Genomic DNA, 21,753 nt, shown 5'->3' with positions numbered 1-21,753 from the left:
GCATGGTGGGGGACCAACTCACTGATATGGCAGGTATCTACAGTGCCCTGAAGTGAGCCAGCAGGAACCAAAAAGCATCTTCTCCCCATCGGGGTGAGAAAGTACTGGCAAGAAGTTAATTGCATAAGATAAATGCAAGTAGAAGAATATAAAATTGACATTTTGCTCTTTCAAAAAGCAGCAGTGCTGACGGATCAGACTTTATTCCATTAAGGCCTGACTCATCAAAGAAACACAAATTTTAAAGATCAACAAATAACTTAGCCAGTTATTACTGCCACAAAGCGGTTTGCAGGTTTCATTTTCCTCTGGGTTATCAGTAGTCATTAAGCCTTAAATGTCACGTCAATGCAAGCCAGCAGCCCCAACAAATGCACAGCAGGGATCTACACCAGGGCATGCAAAATCCGAGCTTAAAATCCCAAACACAAATTTACTGATGCTCCCTTATGGAACTTCTTGCTTTTACACAAATAAATCTGATTAGCAACTATCTCATCTCAAATCAGCCATATTCATCAGCCAATTCCTGCACTGTGGAATTTATTCTTAAATTTCTGAAGTGAAGCCTATGCATTTGCAGTACTTGTGTTACCTCTCAATGCCAAAACTAGCATCTGGAAGCACTGCTGCTCGCTGTAAAGGTCTTAAATGAATAGAGGCAGTAGCCATTTACTCAGGTGGCAGGAACAAAGTTATTATGAAGTAAAATTGATCTTTCATCTGGAGGAAAGACTCGAACCATTGCCACTAAGGTTGCAAAACTGCAGAGCTGTTCCTTCTTTTCACACTAAGAAAATAAGTCTGCAACAGGTTTCCTGTCTAAGCTCTGGTTTATTCCTTTTATTCATATCCTGAACCCTGTTCTATGAGGGAATGGAATCCTCCTCAGGTACCACTGAATCCACACATATAATTTTAAGATTGACACATATACTAACACAAATCTATTCCTGGCACAAACAGCCATGAGCCAGCTAGGGAGATATTTCTTCCCACTGCATTAAGATGGTGGATAGGAAGCTTATCATGCTCATCTGCTGAATTTTTGGTTTAGATCAGGCTGTGACCCTTAGAAAGGGATGCTTATATCTGTTTCAACTTGCCAAAATAAGAATCCAGTCTTGGATATGTGTTATGATGAATAAAAGTCAGAAGACTAGCTTGAAGCTCTCCTTTAGTATATCAGTACCATTACCTGTTCCACAGAGGATAGACCTGATTATTGCAATGTATCACCAAGGGTTTTTTTTTTGTTAGTTTTATAAAATGAACAAGGCATCATAACATGCCAACAAAAGCAAACATTCATGGTTGCTATAGCACAAAGCCCAATTTCAAACTTTCTAAATCTACATAATACATCTCTTTTTTAAAGTGAAGCATGTATTCTGAAAACAGAATACGTTTTGTACTCTTGTAGCACAGTACTGTCACATCACCTAAGTACGTACTTCCATCTTTTATTATTCTTATTATTGTCTTGGGCATCAGCAGAGAGATAAACACGTTTGTGGGTCACTCTCACCAGCCAGTGTGTGGACACACCACTATAAGAAGTCAGCTTACAAGAGGCCCATCCTTAAGAGTTCTGAATATCCTATTTATAAAACTTGTCTAGTATGATGAAATGCTACAGCCAAAATATTAACTTATACTTGTTTCAGATCCTCAGATCTTGCCTCCTTGAGGAATTCAAGCAAAACAATATCCTGAGAACTTTAACAAGTTTGTTTTATCACCGTGTCTGCTGACAAGATGCACCAGACTTCCTTGCTTCTTGCCTAACGATGAACTGCAATCATATAGGCAGGCTGAGCTGGCTCTCTAAAGCCAAGCGAAGTCACCACCACCTCTGTGGTAGAACCGTTCTCCAGCACACACAGTGACATTACCTGGGGGTAGTAGAGACTAGGCCTAAGACAAAGGTTTGCAAACCATCCACTGAGAGGCAAGCGACTCCTTCTTATTGATGATTATAGGAAAGATGACAGTTCTACTTTATGGCTGTCAATGATATTATAGTTCTCCACCAATTCCCACAAAGATATTGCTCAAAGAAGACAAGAGATGCTTATTTTCAACATACAAGAAACAGCTTGATAAGTAATGGAAAAACATAAACTAAACTGGAGATGCCAGTTTAATCATGAGTTTTGAGATTCTGATTTTGCACTGGGGATTCTCCACAGCAAATGGAAGCACCTGGTAAATAGCATCGCTTATATACCACAGAATGGCTCTCCCCACAGCAAGTCTGCACCACACTATGACAAATAAATCTTGCCAGATGATTACTGCACACATCCTTAACAAAATTAATGCAGCAGTGATGAAGTCAAGGACATTTGCTATCTGTAAACCACTTCTAGAAGAGGATTTTGTATTTTGAGGGCTGGCTGTAGGAAAAACACCACAAATCTCTCTGCTAATATAACACACAATTCCCCATGCAAAATTTACTTACTTTATTTTATTGAGGGTCTCCAAGACATACATTTAACATTTCTTTGACTTCTGAGCTTTCTTTGCACTACATTTACAGTAATTATTTTCATGATAGCAAATATCTGGGTAGAACAAACGCATTTGACAGCTATGCTGCTCTAAAACACCAGCCCACCTGCTTCTTTTTGAGTCTTTATTTGCAGAATAGCAGCCCTTTCTAAAAGTTTTCAGTTATTTCTCTTTAAAACTAGTTTTGAGACTCAAAGCAACAGAATAGTGACTTTACACTTTAGGAAGGAAGAGAAGGAAGTGGCTATTCACTTCAGAGTTACGAGTCCTGTACCACATGCAGAACTGTTACAAAGACATGATAATTTAATGTAACATTCACCATCACATTCAGCAGCAATTAGAAGCTGTTGCACTTATGCCAGAAGAATGTATTCTTGTAACTTAAAGGGAAGCTGTCCAGGAGACAAAAAACAAACTAGCAAACAACAGAACATGTTTTGATAAGCAGTCTGGGAGCAATTATAAAGCAATGGAATACCCATAATATTGATAATCCTATTTCCAACTTCAGGGTAGGTACAGCCCTTAATCCTTCAATGCAGGGAGCTAACCAAATAGAGATAAAAGATGACCAGAGAGCAAAACAGGCCCTGGTAGAGTGGGTGAGTCCAGAGGACAAAGTCAATCTTACACAGGAAACAGGAAGGAGGAAATATTACTACCTGAAGATAAAGCATCATGTCAGAGAGGCTCTGTGGTGAGCTCCGCAGGCTGCCAGACCTATGGGACTTCTGCATGGAACACTGTGAGGTGTGAATACACGCTTTAAAAGGGGAAATTCTTTCTGTCTAGAAAAACAAGCACTATCTTAAGAAGAACACCTGGAGGGCAAGAGGGGTAGCTCACGAATATTATTTCTTCCAGGTAAAAAGATCTATCCCCAAAACAAGCCTGGGGAGGTAATGACAGCCAGTCCCAGGCAGAACACTGCCCAAAAGGGTGGTCTTTGAGTTTGAAAAAAATTGAAGGAATCCATCTTAAAAAAGCCTTGAAAACAGAATAACTGACCTAGAGGGGAGACAGCTGATGCTATTAGGAGTCTTCTCTCCCAAATTAAGCTTAAGACAGTGCTTTGAAATATATACCAAACCTAACTGCTGATGCTGCATTTACTAACTTCTTTTAAAAGCATACTAACATTTGACAGGATGGACAAGCATGAAGTTTTACCATTGGCAGCCTGCCTCCACAGGAGCCAGGGCTTTTTCAGGTGAAAAACCTGAAAAATACAGACAATACCTCCCATGTAAAGATTGCTATTAGTTCTATCTTTTATATTCATGGCAATGAATATAAAATCAGTGTATTTCTACTGGTTCATCCCATCTTGCAACATGCCTAACATAGCTAGCTCTCATTCTTCCTCTATCCAGTCTTCCTCCACCATTGCTTGACAGCGCATCTAAGTGCTCAAATTCAGCCATTCACTGATTAATGGAATGTATTTGTTACTACATGCTGCCTTTCAATCAGAAGTGATCTTCCCAAGTTCTTTTTTCTTTTTGGAACAATTTGTGCTTTTGCATATCCAGCTGTTCTTCAACATTCTTCACCAACAGCTTGATCCAAAGCACTCCCTTTCTCACTGTACTCAGTGCCTAGCTTTCGTATCCCTCCTCCCTATGCATCAAACCAACCACTGAAATGCGAAGTACACGTTTAAGTTTAAACAACACTCCAACAAGCAGCCCTTACAGACACATTCGGGGCAGTGTTACGTGGCTCATGCCAAAGGATGCTATGTGTTAGCTGAGCAATGCAGTGTATTTTTTCCAGCTGCTTCAGCCACTAACCAACTACGTGACACTGTGAACGATCGCTTCTTTAAAATATACAATGAAAGAATTCAATATGAAAATAAAAAGCGAGAACAAACCTTAATTACATACAGAGAGCAACAAAACAGTATGAGATGTCCACAGTTTGGCCAGCTAAGACCTTAATTTTTAATGTATTATTCTTTCTTTTGTTTAGGATATACACCCAGTCAATGCTTTAATTTTTTGTCATCTACAGAGTCGTAAAGTCCTTTAATGCAGCTTTCACTTTCTTTTCTTGATACATGCCATCAAACTTTGCTTCCAAAAAGAGCGGCCATTAGGAAGGAAGCCCTCAGGCACCACATTACACAGTTGCCTGGTTCATATCAATGTGAATTGGGAAAAATAATCAACCTCTTCTAAATACACCTTTAAACTCACGCAGTTGAACTTGCCTATACTATTTACATGAAATATCCTGTAGTCATTCCACATAGTGGTAAAAATTCCTACAGTTTTTCTATAAGGCAATAACAACTGGAGATACACAATAGCATCAGGTTTTTCTTCCTTCCCAGAGGTTTTACAAAGCACTAAAGCCCTCCCAGCATAAACTGTACTTCAGACCTCTAGAGAGTCTGAAGCAGTTGCAGATTTGATGCAAACTACAGATGCAGTCTGTAGTCTTCTTGCTCCTGCCCCCCTCCCACTGGATTCCCGTTCTTCTCTTTCTTCAGAAATGCTTGTTAAAATTTTCATTCCATGTTTTTTCTGTCACACTGTTTCTCCATTCCCTCACTCACCACTTATTTGCTGGCTGGTTTAGAGAAAGACACACACAGACAGACTGCTGATAGCAGCAGGCAAGAAGCCAGCCGCTATTCTTGCATCCATGTGTACCTGTGAACAAGTCTCACTGCCAACTGTGTTACGTACCACAGTGAACGCAGGGAGCTAAGAGGGGTTCTTCCAAGAGCACACACTCTAGAAAGTCTGTGTCTAGGAATAAGCATGAACCTGTGGCTTTCGCTACCAATATTAATCATTTCTATCAGAGACAACCTATTCCGCTGCTCCTTCCTTGCAAGGTCCTTCCGCACATGAAGAATGGTAGTGACAGAAGCATAGGATGTAATATTGTTTCCCACTTTGGGGCAATCAGATTACCAGACAGCACCAGGGAATCCACCCCGAAGTCCTCCAAGCTGCTTTGCACACACTGTGTTTTGTTCTCCCCCAAAACATAAATTATCCGTAAAGTGCTAGAGGAAAGATCCAGGACTTGATGGACCGGTTGGTTGATCTGACAAGACAAATACTCTTCTCCTCATATAAATAATGATCTTTTTCTTCCTCTTTCTTATCTATCTTTGAGTGTTTGAGGTCCTCAATGAATATCTGGCCTTTGACTGTAAGACATGAGGTTTTTTACTATGCCTATTACTTTCAAACCACAAAACACAATTTAGCAGCCACTGGAGTGTTTCCTGTTTCAGTCACACCCATGTTCACACTCTGAAGAGACACTGGCATCATTTTAAAAGCTTCTCCATTACTAATTTTCATTTCATTCTCAAAGATGTGCACAGACAGTCTTAGCTCCTCACATACGCAAAGTAACTAACTTCAAAAACTCAGTCAGCAGAGCTATTTTAAATGCCAGCATGCAGTTTACAATCAAAAGCATTATATGCTGATACAGCACCATAGTTCTTAAAAGACCCTAGAGCATTCAAGCTCGCATTTAGATAGGCTTAGTCTCACTTGGGACATTCTCATGCTCTGGTTTAGACAAAGTCCCAGTCAGCTGCTGGACAACACCTGTGGAGGATGCTCCCTCTCTCCAGAGAAAACAGGCTGTCTAAAGGCAATGCTGCATGGGTTTAAAACATCAGTTAAAAAGTTGGTCTTGAGCATCGCAACAGGAGTTTCTGCAGTTTGGCTGCAAAACTCAGCCAGTATGCAATGACCAGAGAGTATTGCAGTAGCTTGTTTTTTTTTGCACAGAACAGACAAATTCATTGTTTTGAAAGGTCATGAAAATAAATTGCAAGGAATTCAATTTATCTCCCTTGGATGGATGAAGGACTGAGTCAAACACAGAACAGTGGAAATCTCTGGCTCCAAGAAGTCTGTGCTGTTTCAAGCCTGCTCTTAGGCAGCGAAACCACCCTTTCAGCTACATGTTATTACAACTTGTGACTTTCAACTGATATTTTTCCCTAACTGTGATGTTGCAGCAAATTGTGTCGTACATGAGCATCAAAAGAATGGTCAATAAAATGAAGAATTTGTTTGTCTTTAACCACGGAGTTTACCACATACAAAATGCTTTGTGATACCAACAAACATCATCGTAGAAGCCTCACACTCATTTTTCCATGTGTAAAGTGACATATGAAAAAGTAAAGGGAGATACATGGGAGAAAACGCCATCAACACAATACACAGAGACAAATACTGGAAAAGCAAACAAGCACAAAGATTAATTTTGAAAGCCTATGAAGGCAGAAAATCAAAAGAATACCCTGAGCTTCACAGGTTTTAGCTTCACAGTACACCCAGGAGAGTGGCACAGCAGTAGCACACCTGATTTAACAGGGCTAGTGCGCAGATCATTCCTGCCTGGATGTCCCACGTCATGCTGTAACTCTTACCTAAAGCTTTCTGGGTACTCAACCACAGCCATGTTGATAACATCCAGTGCATGCTGATAGTGCTTCTGAGCTGAAAAGAGGAGGGCCAGTAGATGAAGTGAATTCATGTCATCTTTGCACAGTTGCAGTGCTTCTTGAAGATGTTCTATAGCATCAGAAATCTGGGAAGAGATGGGGGTAGAAATAAAGAGAACACATTTCTCCTTCAGTCACATGTTGTATCTCAAAGGTAAGAAAAAACACAGTCATTAGGAATTACAAAGAAATCCTACTTAGGCACCTATGAGAAAGAGTTCTACCATCTGAATAGACTGCCAAGATTAACAGACTGTGCTGCCTGAAGAAAAACCACACATTCTACAGAACGGAATCTGCAGCGTTACTATATCACTGCTTATAAACAGGAGAAGCAGACCTTATCCCATCAACCCCCTCTTACTTTGACATGGTGCTTCTGTGCTGTGAACATCTCCACTACAACGGCCCTATTCTCAACCCCATTTCTAAGATGGGTGGCTGCTCTTCACCTCAGGGAAAGCACTACACATCTCTGCTTCATTTTGTCTCTTGTGATGGCTGTACAAGGTCTTTCATGGCTCAGATCAAGAACACAAAAACTGGACTGTTCAAGGGTAAAAGGGTCAATATAAAAGAGTCAAATAAAGAGTCAAATGCTGTCAGAAAAAGAAATATCTTTGCTAGCAGCTATGTAAAGAGCAGTCCCAACACTCACAGCAGCAGCATGCCATTAGAATAAAGTCTCACTTGGCAGAAAACTTAACATCTATAATGCATGCAAGTATATCACATGCTCTTCGTGATCTAATACCCTATTTTAGGCTATCTGTCTGTTCAGAAGGGAACTTCTTTAGTAGATTTTCTTGCCTTTGGCTACCAGTAAGTTTTATACGGAGGACTTTTTATCAGGTTCTCTAGCATCTGAAAACCCTGTTACTCAGGTTATTCCAGATCTGTGTTTGCCCCTGGACGCCTGCAGAAAGCAAGACAGAAAATGAATATATTTCTTTTCCTCATATATATTTCCTTCCCCCCCCCCCCCCTTCCCTTAAGGGATGGAGAATATATTTCCTTCTTTCCTACTATGAGAACTTCCCACCTAGCAAAGCTCTGCAGACACTGGCATACCACCAGCATGACTTCCCACCACCTCCACAGATCACCCAGAAAAACAGGTAGCACGTAACTAAGGAAAGCACAATGACACTGCCTGCTGTTACAACAGAGGTTGCTGGTTTTGTAGATGCCAGGTGTCCCTCAGGGAGCATGGTACATATGCTGTTCATAGCGCAACTTAATCCTAACATGCAAGTGACATTTCTCTCTCACTGAGCATACGCAAGCCAAGTTACTCAACTACTCTATTACTGGTGACTACATGCAAGTCTGGAGATCAGTGCAACTGCTCCAAAGACATAACCCCAAACTGGCCTTTGCCCAAAGCTTCCAAACTGCCCAATGTCCTGGCTTACATTCAGGTTGGCATATATGACTGAGTGCTCAGCTTTACTGAATTACTGCTTGTCAGTGGAGCTACCTGAACCACATGCGTTATAGCCCACTGCAAAGCTAAACACTCTGGCTTAAGTCACTAATGTTCCCATAGCAGCTCCCTAGGGCACATTTTCTTACAATGTAAAAACACTAACAATGAAAGGACAACTTGGAACAAGGACAACAGGCATGAGACTGTGGTGGGCCCAGATCTCCCCATCCATGGAGCTCTTCAGTAGGTATACCAGAGGTATCTAATGTTTGGTCTGCTATCCTCAGGGTATCTATCCTGATAGATCTATCTAGCTGCTATCCTAAGGCTCTCCTCAGGACTAAGACACCTTATTTTTTCCATTCTTTTGTTTCAGACCTACAAACCAAACAACTGGAGGGAGCTTTGAGCAACCTGTCCCAGCTGACCCTGCTTCGAGCAGGGATTGGACTGGATGATCTCCAGAGGTGCCTGCTGAACTCCACTGTTCTATGATTCGATTCAAAGACTTGGGAAGGTGATCCTAATTTGCTAGTATGAATCAGAGAAAGAATAATACTTACAAGTAGTGTCTTTACTGAGGGGCTTTGAAACTGTAAGGATACTTGACCTTACTTGCACATCCACATACAAAGTCACTGAGGCTGCTTTATATGTGTAGCTGTCTGATGATCACGCAGCTGCAAGCTCATACCCCTGACACAGGTCAGCTATCAAAGAAGCTCCCCAGTTCTGTTGCAACATACATGAAACAAATACATGTGAAAGAAAGCATCACAAAAGTGAGCCGTGGCCAGCCCTGCAAACTACTGTAATAGATGCAACCTAAGTTAATTTCCCCCTGTTCTGCAGAATAAGGCTTGCAATGGTAATATTTCATTGCAGTGCTTCACTCTAGTGCCAGAGTCACAGGCACTGGCTGGTTTTGAAAGTTAATCATGCATCCCTGACACCTGATTGTTTAACTTGAGCTCAAATGGATTCCTTATAGTGCTGTAACACCGTTAGTAGCCTACACAGTATTGCTGCTTAATTAGAAACGGCAAACACCACAGAGATAAGAAAAAATAACCTTTAATAATATGATGAGACTCTATTCTTTACGGGAAGCATTATACAAAATAACAACCTGCAACAGACCAGATGCAACAAAACACAAACTAAATTTCTAGAACAATAAGAGCAAGATATTTGGCAGAAGTCAACATAAACTTCTTTTGAAGAGCAGAGATCATCAACCTATTGACAGATGCCACAGCCTGCTTATTTAAGTAACTCTGTAATATGAGAAAGATGGAAGCTGGCAGCCCAGATGGCACCCTGAAACTTCAGGGCTGTATCAGAGGTAGGCTGCCAGTTTAAATTCCCTACAAGTGCTGTGCTCAGAAGTAATCTTATTTCAGCTAGGCTGCAAGTCCGAGCGGGGCCTGCAATTAGAAGATGCTACCCTTCTCCGATTCATCTTTCTGTTAATAAATATACCACACGTCTTCTGTATGGCAACACAGGTATATTCAGATCACACTGATCAGGAAGCAAAGATACTGCAGTAAGCCAGAAATAGCATCCTGCAGCATTACCAAAATAATGCCACAATATGGATTGCTTAGGCTGCCTCTTATATAACAGGATTTATATCAATAATGCTATATGCTTCCTTAAAAACAATGCTGGGATGTTACAACTGTAGGTATAAAAAGGAAAGGAGCATGAGTGTTAAAAATAATTCCCAGCAGTAGAATTCGCTTGCATGTTTAGGATGGTAAATGAAATGGGATCTCATAAGAGGGGTTTTCAGGCCTTATAATTCCGCATCAGTTGAGATATAGTTAATTAACCATTAAAATTATCCCCTCCCTCTCTTTTTATAGCATGGAGATTGCAGAAAAGAGACAGTTTTATTGACTGGGAAGAGTTTCCACTGAAAACAGACTTGCTACAGTCCACCAGGGCTTCAGGAAAGCAGGGGCGAACATATCCGTGACTTAAGTTATTACTTAATTCTTACCTCAACTTGGTTTTGAGCCTAAGTAAAATCTAGGCCAGGACCTAGACAGAAAAGCAGTGTTCTGCTGTTCAGCAGGGGAGGAACACACAGAAACACAGACCAGAACTACCCACATCCAGCTGAAATAAGCACCTCTCAATACCTGCTAAACCAGAGCTCCCCTCCTGGGGCAAAGGCAAGGCAGCAGACTCGCCTTCTTGAAACCAGACTAAAAACTGTGGGGAAAACAGATTAAATATTTTCTCTGGTACCTTAACTGATGTTTATCTTATTTTTACATCCAGTCACTCTGGAAGGCAGTAAGTGTTTTTTGGATATTGCCACTTGAAACTTCAGGTCTGCTGGCAGCCCACAGATGAAATTGATAAGTGAGACCTCTAATTCTCAGCTGCTGGCCCCTGGCTGTCTTTCCCTTCCTATTTTCATGCAAAGAAAGGTCAAATCAAATCAAGTATTAAAATGGTACTAAACACCCATATGTTGTTTTTATGTACCCAATACTGATTTACATGGCATTCAAGGTCAAAAACAACACCACCACCCAAAGCGAGAAGAAGAGCAGCATTTAAAATTAACAAGAGCGCTGACTCTCTACAGTCATTTCCATAGAAACCGGCCTGCTAAAAAACAAGGCAAGGCATTAAAATCAGTGAGCTTTAAAACGTTCATTCTACCTTGTTTCTGCTGATCCAAATGCTGTTACCACAGAAACAGGGGAAGCAGCCGAACCGGCCACCGGGAGCTGGGAGTTACAAGTCTCATTTGTCGCTGGGCTCGGCCGGCTGCCAGCCAGGCGCTGCAGGTGGGAGAGAACCACTGCAGCAAACACTGACCCGGTCTCATGGCACTACAGCTTTGGGGGAAATAGAGTCAGAGCCTCCTTACACATAGGGCATTCTACCTGCCTGTTGCTGAAAATCCACCCTCAAGTGCTGTGGGGCTGACCTTGACCCCCTGAGTCACTGCAGTCCTGCCTGCGACTCCAGTGGTCTTTAAGACACAGATCCACAGACACAAGCACGAAGCACATCATCATCATCATCATCTTTCATTTTGGTTGCTGGTGGTTTGCAGTTGTGAAAACCTTTTATAACCATTTGTCATCTTGTCACGTCCTCATCGCATGTCAGAGGGAAGCTGATGCTTTTCCATTTCCACTTTCCCTTGCCCTGTGCTGACAGAGACAAGTGCCGGTGGAAGTATTCTAGAGTCTTCCAAGGAAGATGAATTGCTTCAGCTTCGCTTGGCTCTCTACTGGTCAGCTGCCTCTCTTGCTTTGTTCCATGAAAATGCTGTTATCTATGCAAACTGATACCTAGATTTTTCAGTGCTGGGTAAGGTTACTGCATTTATTGACCTTTACCATGGAAACAAAAAGGCCCGTTTGTTGAGATTAACATTCAGGTATTATATTATAACCTACATTTGTTGGTACTGTAGCATTGCCTGATGTAAGCCCTACCTGACATTCAATAGTTAATGCAATCCATCAAAAAAAGGTATCATTTATCTTTCAATTAATCAGAAAGAATATATTAGATACTTTAAATAATTAAGGAAATTAAAAATGCATTACCAAATTATCATTAAGTAAACTGGCAAAAGGAGAGCAGGATATTTTACAGCAGTCTAAAAATAAAGATGTCTCAGGTATCTCCTCTCTCTCCAAGTATGCATTAAAGATTTATATCTCACTAGATGGAGAAGAGCAGGAGCAGCATCGTAGGGGTCAGGCTGACGCTACATAACACTAAGATCTATCATAGCAGGGGCAACTGACAGAACATCAAGGATGAAAATACAGAGGTGAGGTAGACAAAAAGAGAAAGTGAACTTGAGGACAGGAGTCTGAATGGAAAGAACAGGAGGGAAGGGAAATGATGAAAGGAGACCTATGAAACAACACTGTAAAGACAGGCTTCAACTGGAGAAAAAGAAAGGGTAATGAGTTAAAATGCAGTGGACCGGTAAGAGCGAAAACAACAAAGAACCAATGACCACAAAAATCCTGACTTTAAGGATAGCAGCTGAAAAGCTGTAATGCTTTTACTCATGGCAAGAAGGCAGCAGATCAGACAACCTCCCCAAGATGCAAAAGCTGTGAGAGAAAGACGGGTAGCTGGATATTTTTTAATGAAAGACCCTGAGCAAACTGCACCATAAAGCAGCCAGTAGGCAGATGAGAATATTAAATAAGCCATTTTAATAATCCTTTCTTATCACAGGCTACCTCACAACACACTGCTCTCATTATGAAAGGGTTACAGAAGTGACATTATCAAGAGTGTGCTCTCCTGGAACAATGAGTTTAACCTAATGAACACACAGCTCCCCTAATTAGCTCAGGAAAGTAAGAAGTATCCAACTGTCTGGCTCTGTAGTGTAGACTAAGGAGAGGAAACTGCAGCAAGCAGCAAGCCTGCCAAAGAAGGAAACTGTGATGATGAAATTTCACATCTAGCTAGAGAAGCATTTAAAAAATAGGGGCCGCTCCAATGAAGACTTTGGCTTTTAAACAGAAGGGACAGAGAAACAGAACACGTCCCAATTATATAAAAGGAAGGGATAGAAAAATACAGCCTGGCCCAAATGTTTTTCCTGAAAGGCAGTGCGGTGTATTTTCTGATCAGCTTAATTTTTATGAGTTAACACCTGCAGCAGCACTCAAATGCCAACTAATCCCACTCGCTGCAGAGCTCCAGCGCCCGTCAAAGCCTAACGCCAAACGTGCCCAAGTATGGAATAAACCAATCCCCAGCGCAGAGGGCATGCGATCTGTGTGATACAGAACCGGGCAGTAACGGGAGAGCCTCCGGAGCGGCGGGACACGGCGTGATTCCCAGGGAACAGGAATAAACACACCTCGCTCGCCCCGCACAAAGTTGCTCCAAGTGGGAACAGCGCTGCTCAGGGGTGAAGAGCTGAATGCATGCCTTACGGAAGGTCATTCCATGTGCTACAGGATTACTATTTTTAAAAGTAATAATAAAAGTTAACAAAAATAACAATAAAAATAATAAAAACATCTTACATAAATATAGTCTGGCTGCTTGCTATTGATTACAACGAAGGAAGGGACCCTGCTGAGCAAGTCTGGGTCTTACAGAATCATAGAATAGTTAGGCTTGGAAAGGACCTTTAGATCATCAAGTTCCAACCCCCCTGCCATGGGCAGGGACACCTCACACTAAACCATCTCACCCAAGGCTTTGTCCAACCTGGTCTTGAACACTGCCAGGGATGGAGCATTCACAATGTCCCTGGGCAGCCCATTCCAGTGCCTCGCCGCCCTAAGAGGTCTTGTTCAACAGGATTACCCTTTGCCCACCCTCTCATGGCTCAGTGGTTGCCAGTTATTGCACATACCTGTCTGACAAGAGCCAGCTGCAGTGATAAGTAGAGGATGATTTGGTGATCTTCCGGGGCCAACTCACGTGCTCTTTAAGGACGACCACGCAATACAAAAAGAAAAGTGACTGTTAGATTGTACTCTGCAGAACTCCTGTGCCATGAGTCACACACGAAAGCACAGAACAAAACCCAGTCCTCTCCTACAGAAAACTAGTCCAGTTATGGGGGAGAACACAAAAAACTAGACAAAAAAGCAGATCAGTGCTGGCCTGATTAAGCCAGGCTCAAAGGGATGGGATATTATACAACTTACATGCTCCTTCATTAAATGACACTTAATGTTTTGGAACTTGGGTAACTGATATGGGTAAAGCAGCTCTTAGCTCAATACAAAACGATTAAAGCATTATTTTAAGTAATTTAGGTGAGGGGGATAGTTGTCCAACTTGTTTCTTTATGTGAGCTCGTGCTCAAACACACATCCTCCACCCTGCAGCTTCTAGTCTAATTGCTGACAGTAGACCCCTCATTCGGGAAGGGAAGATGCTGAGGAAAGGACAGGATTTGATGGCAGGAGCTGAGACTGGACCACAGCCAAGGCTCTCAGCTCCCAAGCTTAGACCTGTTAGATACTACCTTCTAGCGCACAGCAGGCAACAGTGCTCACTGCAGTGATGGTTCAGCTAGTGAAGGATGCAGTGTCTCCAGAACCAGATGTGGAAGCCCTTGGCAAAGGCTTGTGCAAGGCAGGGAAAAGGGATGGACGACTAGGACAGAACTATCCCTCTCCAACTACACCAAGCATGAAACTGCAGTCTGAGCTTCCTGGTTTGTGGAGAAGCCCTTAACCAAGGGCAACATGAAGATGTGTTTTGGGGACCTTAACCTAGGAGCAACATGGGGGCACTGGCTCATGCCATGCTGGCAGCCTAGCCCAGGCACCAGCGGATTACTCCCCTTGCTGACCTACAGACTAAGCTCTGCAGCATGGGGAATTCATTTCACATGGGAGAGACAGGGAAGAGGAAAGTCGCTTGTAGTCAACTGACATTCCTGACCTCTTTCTGGGCTGCATTCCAGGACACCAGGGAAGCCTGCACCTGCATTGCCCTGCCCAGAGCAAGCACGATTAACATCTTTATGAGGGAGAGACGATGGCTGACAAGGCTGGTGGTTAAAAACCCTGCCAAAACTATACCTTTGCTGGTAACAAACAAACAAAAATCAAACCACACACCATTTTAATGGCAGCCACCTCTCAAATGCCATCCTGGCCTGCAAGCAAGAAGCTGCTGGGAGCGGACTTTTATAACTAATGGCTGTAGAATGAATTAATTCAATAAGGACTGAATGTGCCCTGTAACTCTGCAAATGAAGGTAGCGTCTGAAACAATGCCAAAGACATCAAGATGGAATTAGTACAGGCAAGTCACTAATTTCTCCATCCAATTGGGAAAAACAGAAACAACAGCCTCCCCCTCCCAAAAAACAAAACAAAACAAAAAACACCAAAAAAAAAAACCCCAAACCCACACCACAAAACAAACCAAAATCAACCAACCAAGCAAAAACCCCAAACCAAACAAGTCTCCACAAGGTAGAACCCAGCTTTGCCCTAAGCTGTTGGAGCAGCTGTTGCAAAAGCAACCTCCTTCAACCAGCTTGTATGATACCTTCAATAGCCTCCCCAATACCAGGTAAAAGAGAAAAGTCTACATGGGTGAATGGGACAAGAGACTAATGGAAACAAAGGTTATTACTTTACTGCTTGGTTTCCTCAAAAGGTATTAGAAAAATATTTGCTCTGATCTTCCAGCTGAAAAGGCCACTTACAAAGATGGCTACAGGGCAAACCACAGCCTGAGAGACCACACATGTACTTTAAGACCAGGTGAAAACCAAGGAAAAATAAAAGAAGAAAGAAACCAAACTCAGGCATTTAAGATGACACTGGTAACCTGGGCAATAGCAGAAGTACTACATTTTAGTGCAGGAGCTAGTGTGACTGAAAGGGCATTCCTCATCTAAAAAGGGATTGAATAAATGGCTTTTCCAAATTTATCTTTCAGATCTCCACAGAATACATATCCAAAACTACATCTGTGGTTTCAGCTCACTGCTGAAGTGCTCTTGCAACCACTGCAAAACCAGTGCAAGACAAACACACTGGACTCCCTGCTGAGCATCAAAAACCCAGCTAAGATCCAGTAACATGCTCAACCTGCTGTATTTGTACTTTGAGACACCAGAGATCTCAATTTTTTTTCACTTTTGTAATGCATTCATGACCACACCAAACCCAGAACTAGGTACTTCAGCCCAAAACACAGATGATATAAACTTCATTTAGTTCTGTAGGCATCTACATTTACAATGTTAACTGCCCAAACACTACCTCGTGTATTTTGGGTGGTGTAACTTAGTTGTAACAGGGTCAGGAAGCTCATACCTCACCTCTTTCCCACACCAGTGCTGGCAAAAAGGGTTTTTAACCCAAGCAGTTTTACCTGAGGTAACTGTAATTGCAGAGTTTAATCCGCAGATACTTTCAGGCCAAAGCCATTGGATCAGAATCCCCCCCAAAATACAGTGGTGAAGAACAGGGGAGTAGTGACTGCTTTGTACCACTAGTTCTAAAGTCCCCTTTTCATACAACAGCTCATGTAAACACTCATTAGGACAGCCACCATCCTCTCCCTGTTACACGCACTGATGCCAGGTCATCTCATAGCAGCCTACACCCTGTGATGGTGAAGGTACTTTACCACCATGAGGGAAACAGGAGTTGAAGCCAGCTTCACACAGGAATGGAAACAAAACTAGCTTTCCACATTTGCCTGCTGGCATCACTTGAGGAAGCTGCATCTCCCAGCACCTTTTATCTCATTGCAGCTGAGGCTATTTCTGTTTAGCGGCAGAACAGGTACTCTTACCTTGGATATTCATCTAAATATTGGATTTAGCCATCACAGGAAATGGGTTTGATAGACTATTGCTGAAATCTACTGAACTGTTTCTAAGCTTTCAGGCAAGGAAGCCTTACACAGAAGAAAATGAAAACCAGCAATTATTCTGAATTCATCCAAAGGAATGGACAATGCAAGTATCTGCAAGATTCCTACTCACCTCTCTAAAGCCTGAAGCGCTTTCTTGTTCAATTCATCCTGAGTGCCCTTCACAGTAGCTGTAGGAGAAGATACAATGCCATTTGAGAGTTGAATTCAGCATTTCAGATTGAATAAATAGCTACACATGCACAGAGTATTTCAAACTGGGAGCATAAAAACTGTGGACATCTGGTGGTATGAGTGTTCATGGCTGGAAAAGGTGCCATTTTGTCTGTAAAGCAGCACAAAACCAGCATTTTCACTTGAATTCTCAATTTCATCTATATTAAAGACTCTTCCAACTTCCTTGTCTGAAATGTCAAGGCGTTTTTTATTTACATATGCCAGTGAAAGGGTCTGGGAGGAGAAGGGCCCACAGCATAACTAGATACACTAAGCACAAAACAAGCCTTCTGCCAGGTTGGTGTATATGCTTAAAAGCAGTAACTAGCAGCATATTCTGACTCAGACACAGCCCGTCCCCACCACCATCTTCACGTAGGAGGGTGCTGCAGGTTGAACAGGGAACACCAAGAGGCAAACTGACAGCTTTATGACAACACACCATCTCCCCTGAGACCAACAACAGTCTTTCAGGCTACTTCTATGCAACCTTCATGTGCGGCATTAGCCACTAATGCCCTCCTTCCAGTCTCTAATTGCTTGACTAAAGGATCCTGCCCATTAGGCTCACTTCTCAAATGTGTGAATTAATTCCTAACCAAAACCATAAAAGGAGAAGAAGAATCAAGTTGTTGTTATGCAGCATGTCATCAGATATCATGATGAAGAGCACGGGGAAGGAAGGAATTGCTTAGAGAAGCACGACTCCTCAGATCCAAAATATCTGGAAAGCTAGCAGTACTCTTCAGAAGCACACTGGCTGTCTTGTTCTGGATCTTAGTTTTTAGGATTTGCATAACAGTTCCTTCTTGTTCTGCCCATCTTGAATTTGAAAGCCACAGAGAGACAGTACAAAGAACTGATGAGTAGTTAATCCATCAGCAAACATGCACCTATGAACATATTTGACTTCATATATCAAGTCAGTGTAAGTTCCAGAACAGAAAGTAAGTAGTATGTAATTAAACAACAAACCCAGATAAAATTCAAGTAGTCTTAAAAGTTTAGAGGAGAGATTTGTGCTCTACAAGATGTACAAAGATTCTCTGGATCCTGCAATACGCCACTGAGTGAAGCTTTGGAAGTAATTTATTTTGCCAAAGTAGCTATGGTGATCAGACCTTTCTTTATTCCTACATATTCCAAGTTCTCCAAAACACCAGGTTCGTTTGGGGGAAACAGCAACCTTTAGGATTTCCCACATCACAAAGATCGAAAATTGCTTATGGCACAAAATCTACTCTAAGTAGTAAAAAATGAACAAAAATCTTGCAGTTTGAAGAATAAATTTGAAGATATGGAGTTTCATGCAAAATGCAGCATTTGTTAGAATACACTCTCCTTAACCTTAAATTGAGTATTCACATCCATTGCCAAATACTGGGAAAAGGTAACAGAGGAGGAAAATTAAAAGTATCAAGCCTGATTTAAACATAAAAATGCTTGAGGAGACACCGGGAAGGATTTCATCATAGCTATAAACAGTCATCCAGAAAAATACATCAGATTCTGTTTCTCATGGAAACTACAAGACTCCTTATGTAAGTTACAAAGCAGTTCTGGAGATGCCATACAATTGGGAAGACTGAAAGGAATCTTACTATTTGCCACCCCCTAAATAAACATCAAACGGAAAAGCTAGGACTTTCAGGTTCCATCTGGTAAGGCATTTGACTGACATTCAGCTTGTAGTCAGAAAGAGCACAAAATATGTGATGGAAATGCAGTTATTACAGCTTGTCAGCTTTGCCCCTGCACTCCTGGGAAACAGCATGCGAGTCCCACCTCCCACAATATGAACTGCATCTTCAGCTACAGCTCAGTTGGAGATCTGGTTGTTCATCTCTAGATTTGTGTCTGACTTGAACAAACACACTGAAATTCATGTTTCACAAGACTGAGGGCTGATGCTGCAAGTTAACCATGCTATTTAAAGGGCCTTCGGAGCTAAAGGAGATAAATCAGAAAAAGGGAGGGATACATAAGAAGCAACTTGGCCAGCAGGGTGAGAGAGGATATTCTCCCCCTCTACTCCTAGAGCACCTCTCCTATGGAGACAGGCTGACAACTGGGCTTGTTCATCCTGGAGAAGAGAAGGCTCTGGGGAGACCTTAGAGCAGCCTTTCAATACTCCAAGGGGACTTATAAGAAAGATGAAGAGATGGATTTTTTTACCAGGACCTGTAGTAATACGACAAGGGGTAATGGCTTTAAACTAAAAGAGGGAAGATTTAGTTAGATATGAGGAAGAAATTATTTCCAGAGTGTGGCAAGATATTGAAACTGGTTGCCCAGAGATACTGGCAGAAATGCCCTACCTCTGGGATTGTTCAAGAGGTCATCACTGCAACCTACTTGTATTGCTGAAAAGCTCAAAGAAAAGTTTACACCAAGCAGACGGAATCAGGTGGGTTTGGCTAAACTGCTAAAAGTCATGCTCCATTTTCTGATGTTGGCAGCACTAATGCATTCTTCAGCCTTTACCCAACTTTACTCACCAGGAGCATGGCTGTTGCAGTTCTACCACCTCAAATGCAGTGACTTAATCACCTGGATTAAAACAAACTGCAAAGCAGTCTTACCACAGTGATGCAGAAAGCACAGGGGAGTTTAAGTTTCTGAAACCTCAGCAGTTAGTTATTCCTGTAAGACACACTACTTTCGCAAATGCCACCTTAGGAACCCAAGATTTATTGTATAAAGCACTCCAGGCTTTTAAAGGACCTTAAGCCTTACCAAAAGTCAACAGGATCCTCCACGATATTTTAGTACCTAAATACAAAACCCCTAAAGTCACGTTTGAAAACAGAGAAGGGCAAGTTCTGTGCTAGCAAGCAGATGTAGCACAGTAAGTGTGAATGCATGGAGTGAAACGCTTAATGCTGAGGATCCTTACATCAGCCCTACAAACATGGAGACAGGGGTCTACTTCTAGTCTTGTCCCACAGACTGAACACCCATTTGCAGCTGCAGCATAATCAGGTCTATTTATCTAGTGCATTAGTTTTAAGGGAAAGAAGTCAGTTTGTGTTGTGCAAAACTGTTCCATTATGAGACTCACAACATAAGTGGGGATGATGGAAAGACTGGCTTCAAAAATACATTCCTGATCCAAACTAAAAACACCAATGGTTATGCATCCTTTGGCAGATATCATTGGGTTTCAAATAAACATTCATCTGTGCCAAGACACCTAACATGGCAAGGTGTACAGTTTTAGCACCCAGAATTATCATTAAAGATTGAATGTGTTGAGTTATCTCCAGAAGCAAAAATGATGGATATGTTCACTAATAAGCAATGTCTACTGTTGTTTTTTAACCACTGCTGTCAGCATACTATTTATAAAATCCACAATGACCAACAGAAAGTTTCCAATTCAGCCCCTGATCTGTGGCCTTATGCTCAAGATAAGTATTACACCAAAATTCTAAATGAAGATACAGCACATTCTCTCATCTCTGAAAGGATGAGGGTCTGTTAAATCTACAGGGATTTCACAAGATGTGAGGTGGTGCTGTTAAATCAGAAGTGCACTTGTATTTCACAATGCATTCTCAAGCTGTTGTTTCCTCTTTTGCCTTCGTTAAATCCATCTCACCTTCCCCTGTCTTCAATGGATTCTTCACCAGACCTGAGGGAGGCAAAGATGACAATACAGCTGATGTCAAAACTGGAATTACAAGAGGAAGAGAAAGGTCTGCTACTGACATTGACCCATTGGGAACAAGTCTGTAGAAAAGTTGGATAGCAACAGACAGATGTTGTGAATGAACAGGAGATTTGCACTTCAAAGAGTGAGGCAAAAGTGGCAGTGATTTCCTCTGAGGACACACCTTTCTGATAGTTCAATAAGACTTATTCCAAGAAACATGTAATTAGACATTAAGAACAAGGAAGCCATGTACACTGCTACCTAGCATAAGTCGCAGGAAGTCTTATTTTATCCAGGAGTAAATGTAGTCATTGTAAAGTGACTTTTTATCAAAGGCTCCCATAAGTTCTTTGAAGCATCATTCAGTAGGGTTCTCCCTCTTCTGACTCTACTTTATAGAATGTGCTTTTTGCAGGTCACAAAGAAAAGGCTTTAATACAGCTCCTCAGTGCCTTTGTCACACAGGAAGAGAAATATTTACTGAAAGGATGTACTAAATTAGAAAGCTTAACCTTGGATGGAAGTCATCTTGATATATTGCTGTAAGCTTTACAAGGCAATTGGTCAAATGTCCCTAAAACGCTTAGCTGCCATTGAGAATGCTGACTCCCCAAAAGTCAACTCAAGTGGAAAGTTACGGAAATCACATATATATGCACAGATGTGCGACTGTGTGCCTGCATATGTCACTATGAACTGGTTTAAACACAATGATAAACAAGATTGACAGAATGAGGCAGGATTACACAGGGGAGTTGCTGTCTTCCTTTCAGCATGTTCTGCTCTTTCTTCGTCACTGTGATAAGGATGCTAATGAAAAACAGCTTGTTAGTGCAAATTTGACATTTTCTAGTAAAATGCTATCCCACATTCATTATCATTGTAAGTATGCTTTTGAAGGACTTAATCCATTTTATTAAAATATAACCTGAAACATGGAAATACACTCCTCAAATTTCCCTCAGAAAGCCCTAATGACTTAAATGCCAGAGATATGAGGAGAAGGCAGATATTCCACTGTTTCACAACATGAATCAGATGCTAACCTGGAAAAAAGATCAAAGAGAG

The 21,753-nt window shown here is 41.7% G+C and overlaps 1 protein-coding gene across 6 annotated transcripts in view; it reads right to left on the bottom strand.

The window, feature by feature from the left end:
* Positions 1–21,753, bottom strand: part of TTC7A (tetratricopeptide repeat domain 7A) — a 168,253-nt gene that overhangs the window by 78,711 nt on the left and 67,789 nt on the right. For all 6 annotated transcript variants that reach the window (XR_008970572.1, XR_008970571.1, XM_057396978.1 and 3 more), the window contains 3 exons: positions 16,927–16,984; positions 13,816–13,888; positions 6,938–7,098 (listed from right to left, as the gene is read on the bottom strand). Coding sequence is in view for 4 of the 6 variants with exons in the window: in XM_057396978.1 (XP_057252961.1) it covers positions 6,938–7,098; positions 13,816–13,888; positions 16,927–16,984 (292 nt within the window). In the remaining 2 variants the exon portion in view is untranslated. The remainder of the gene's footprint in view (positions 1–6,937; positions 7,099–13,815; positions 13,889–16,926; positions 16,985–21,753) is intronic.

Source organism: Pezoporus wallicus, unplaced genomic scaffold, assembly GCF_028554395.1.
Source record: "Pezoporus wallicus isolate ANWC-B61680 ecotype Strahan unplaced genomic scaffold, APGP_CSIRO_Pwel_v1 contig_8791, whole genome shotgun sequence".
In the NCBI taxonomy this organism is placed as follows: Eukaryota; Metazoa; Chordata; class Aves; order Psittaciformes; family Psittacidae; genus Pezoporus; species Pezoporus wallicus.
This window is presented reverse-complemented; position numbering and strand designations above follow the sequence as displayed.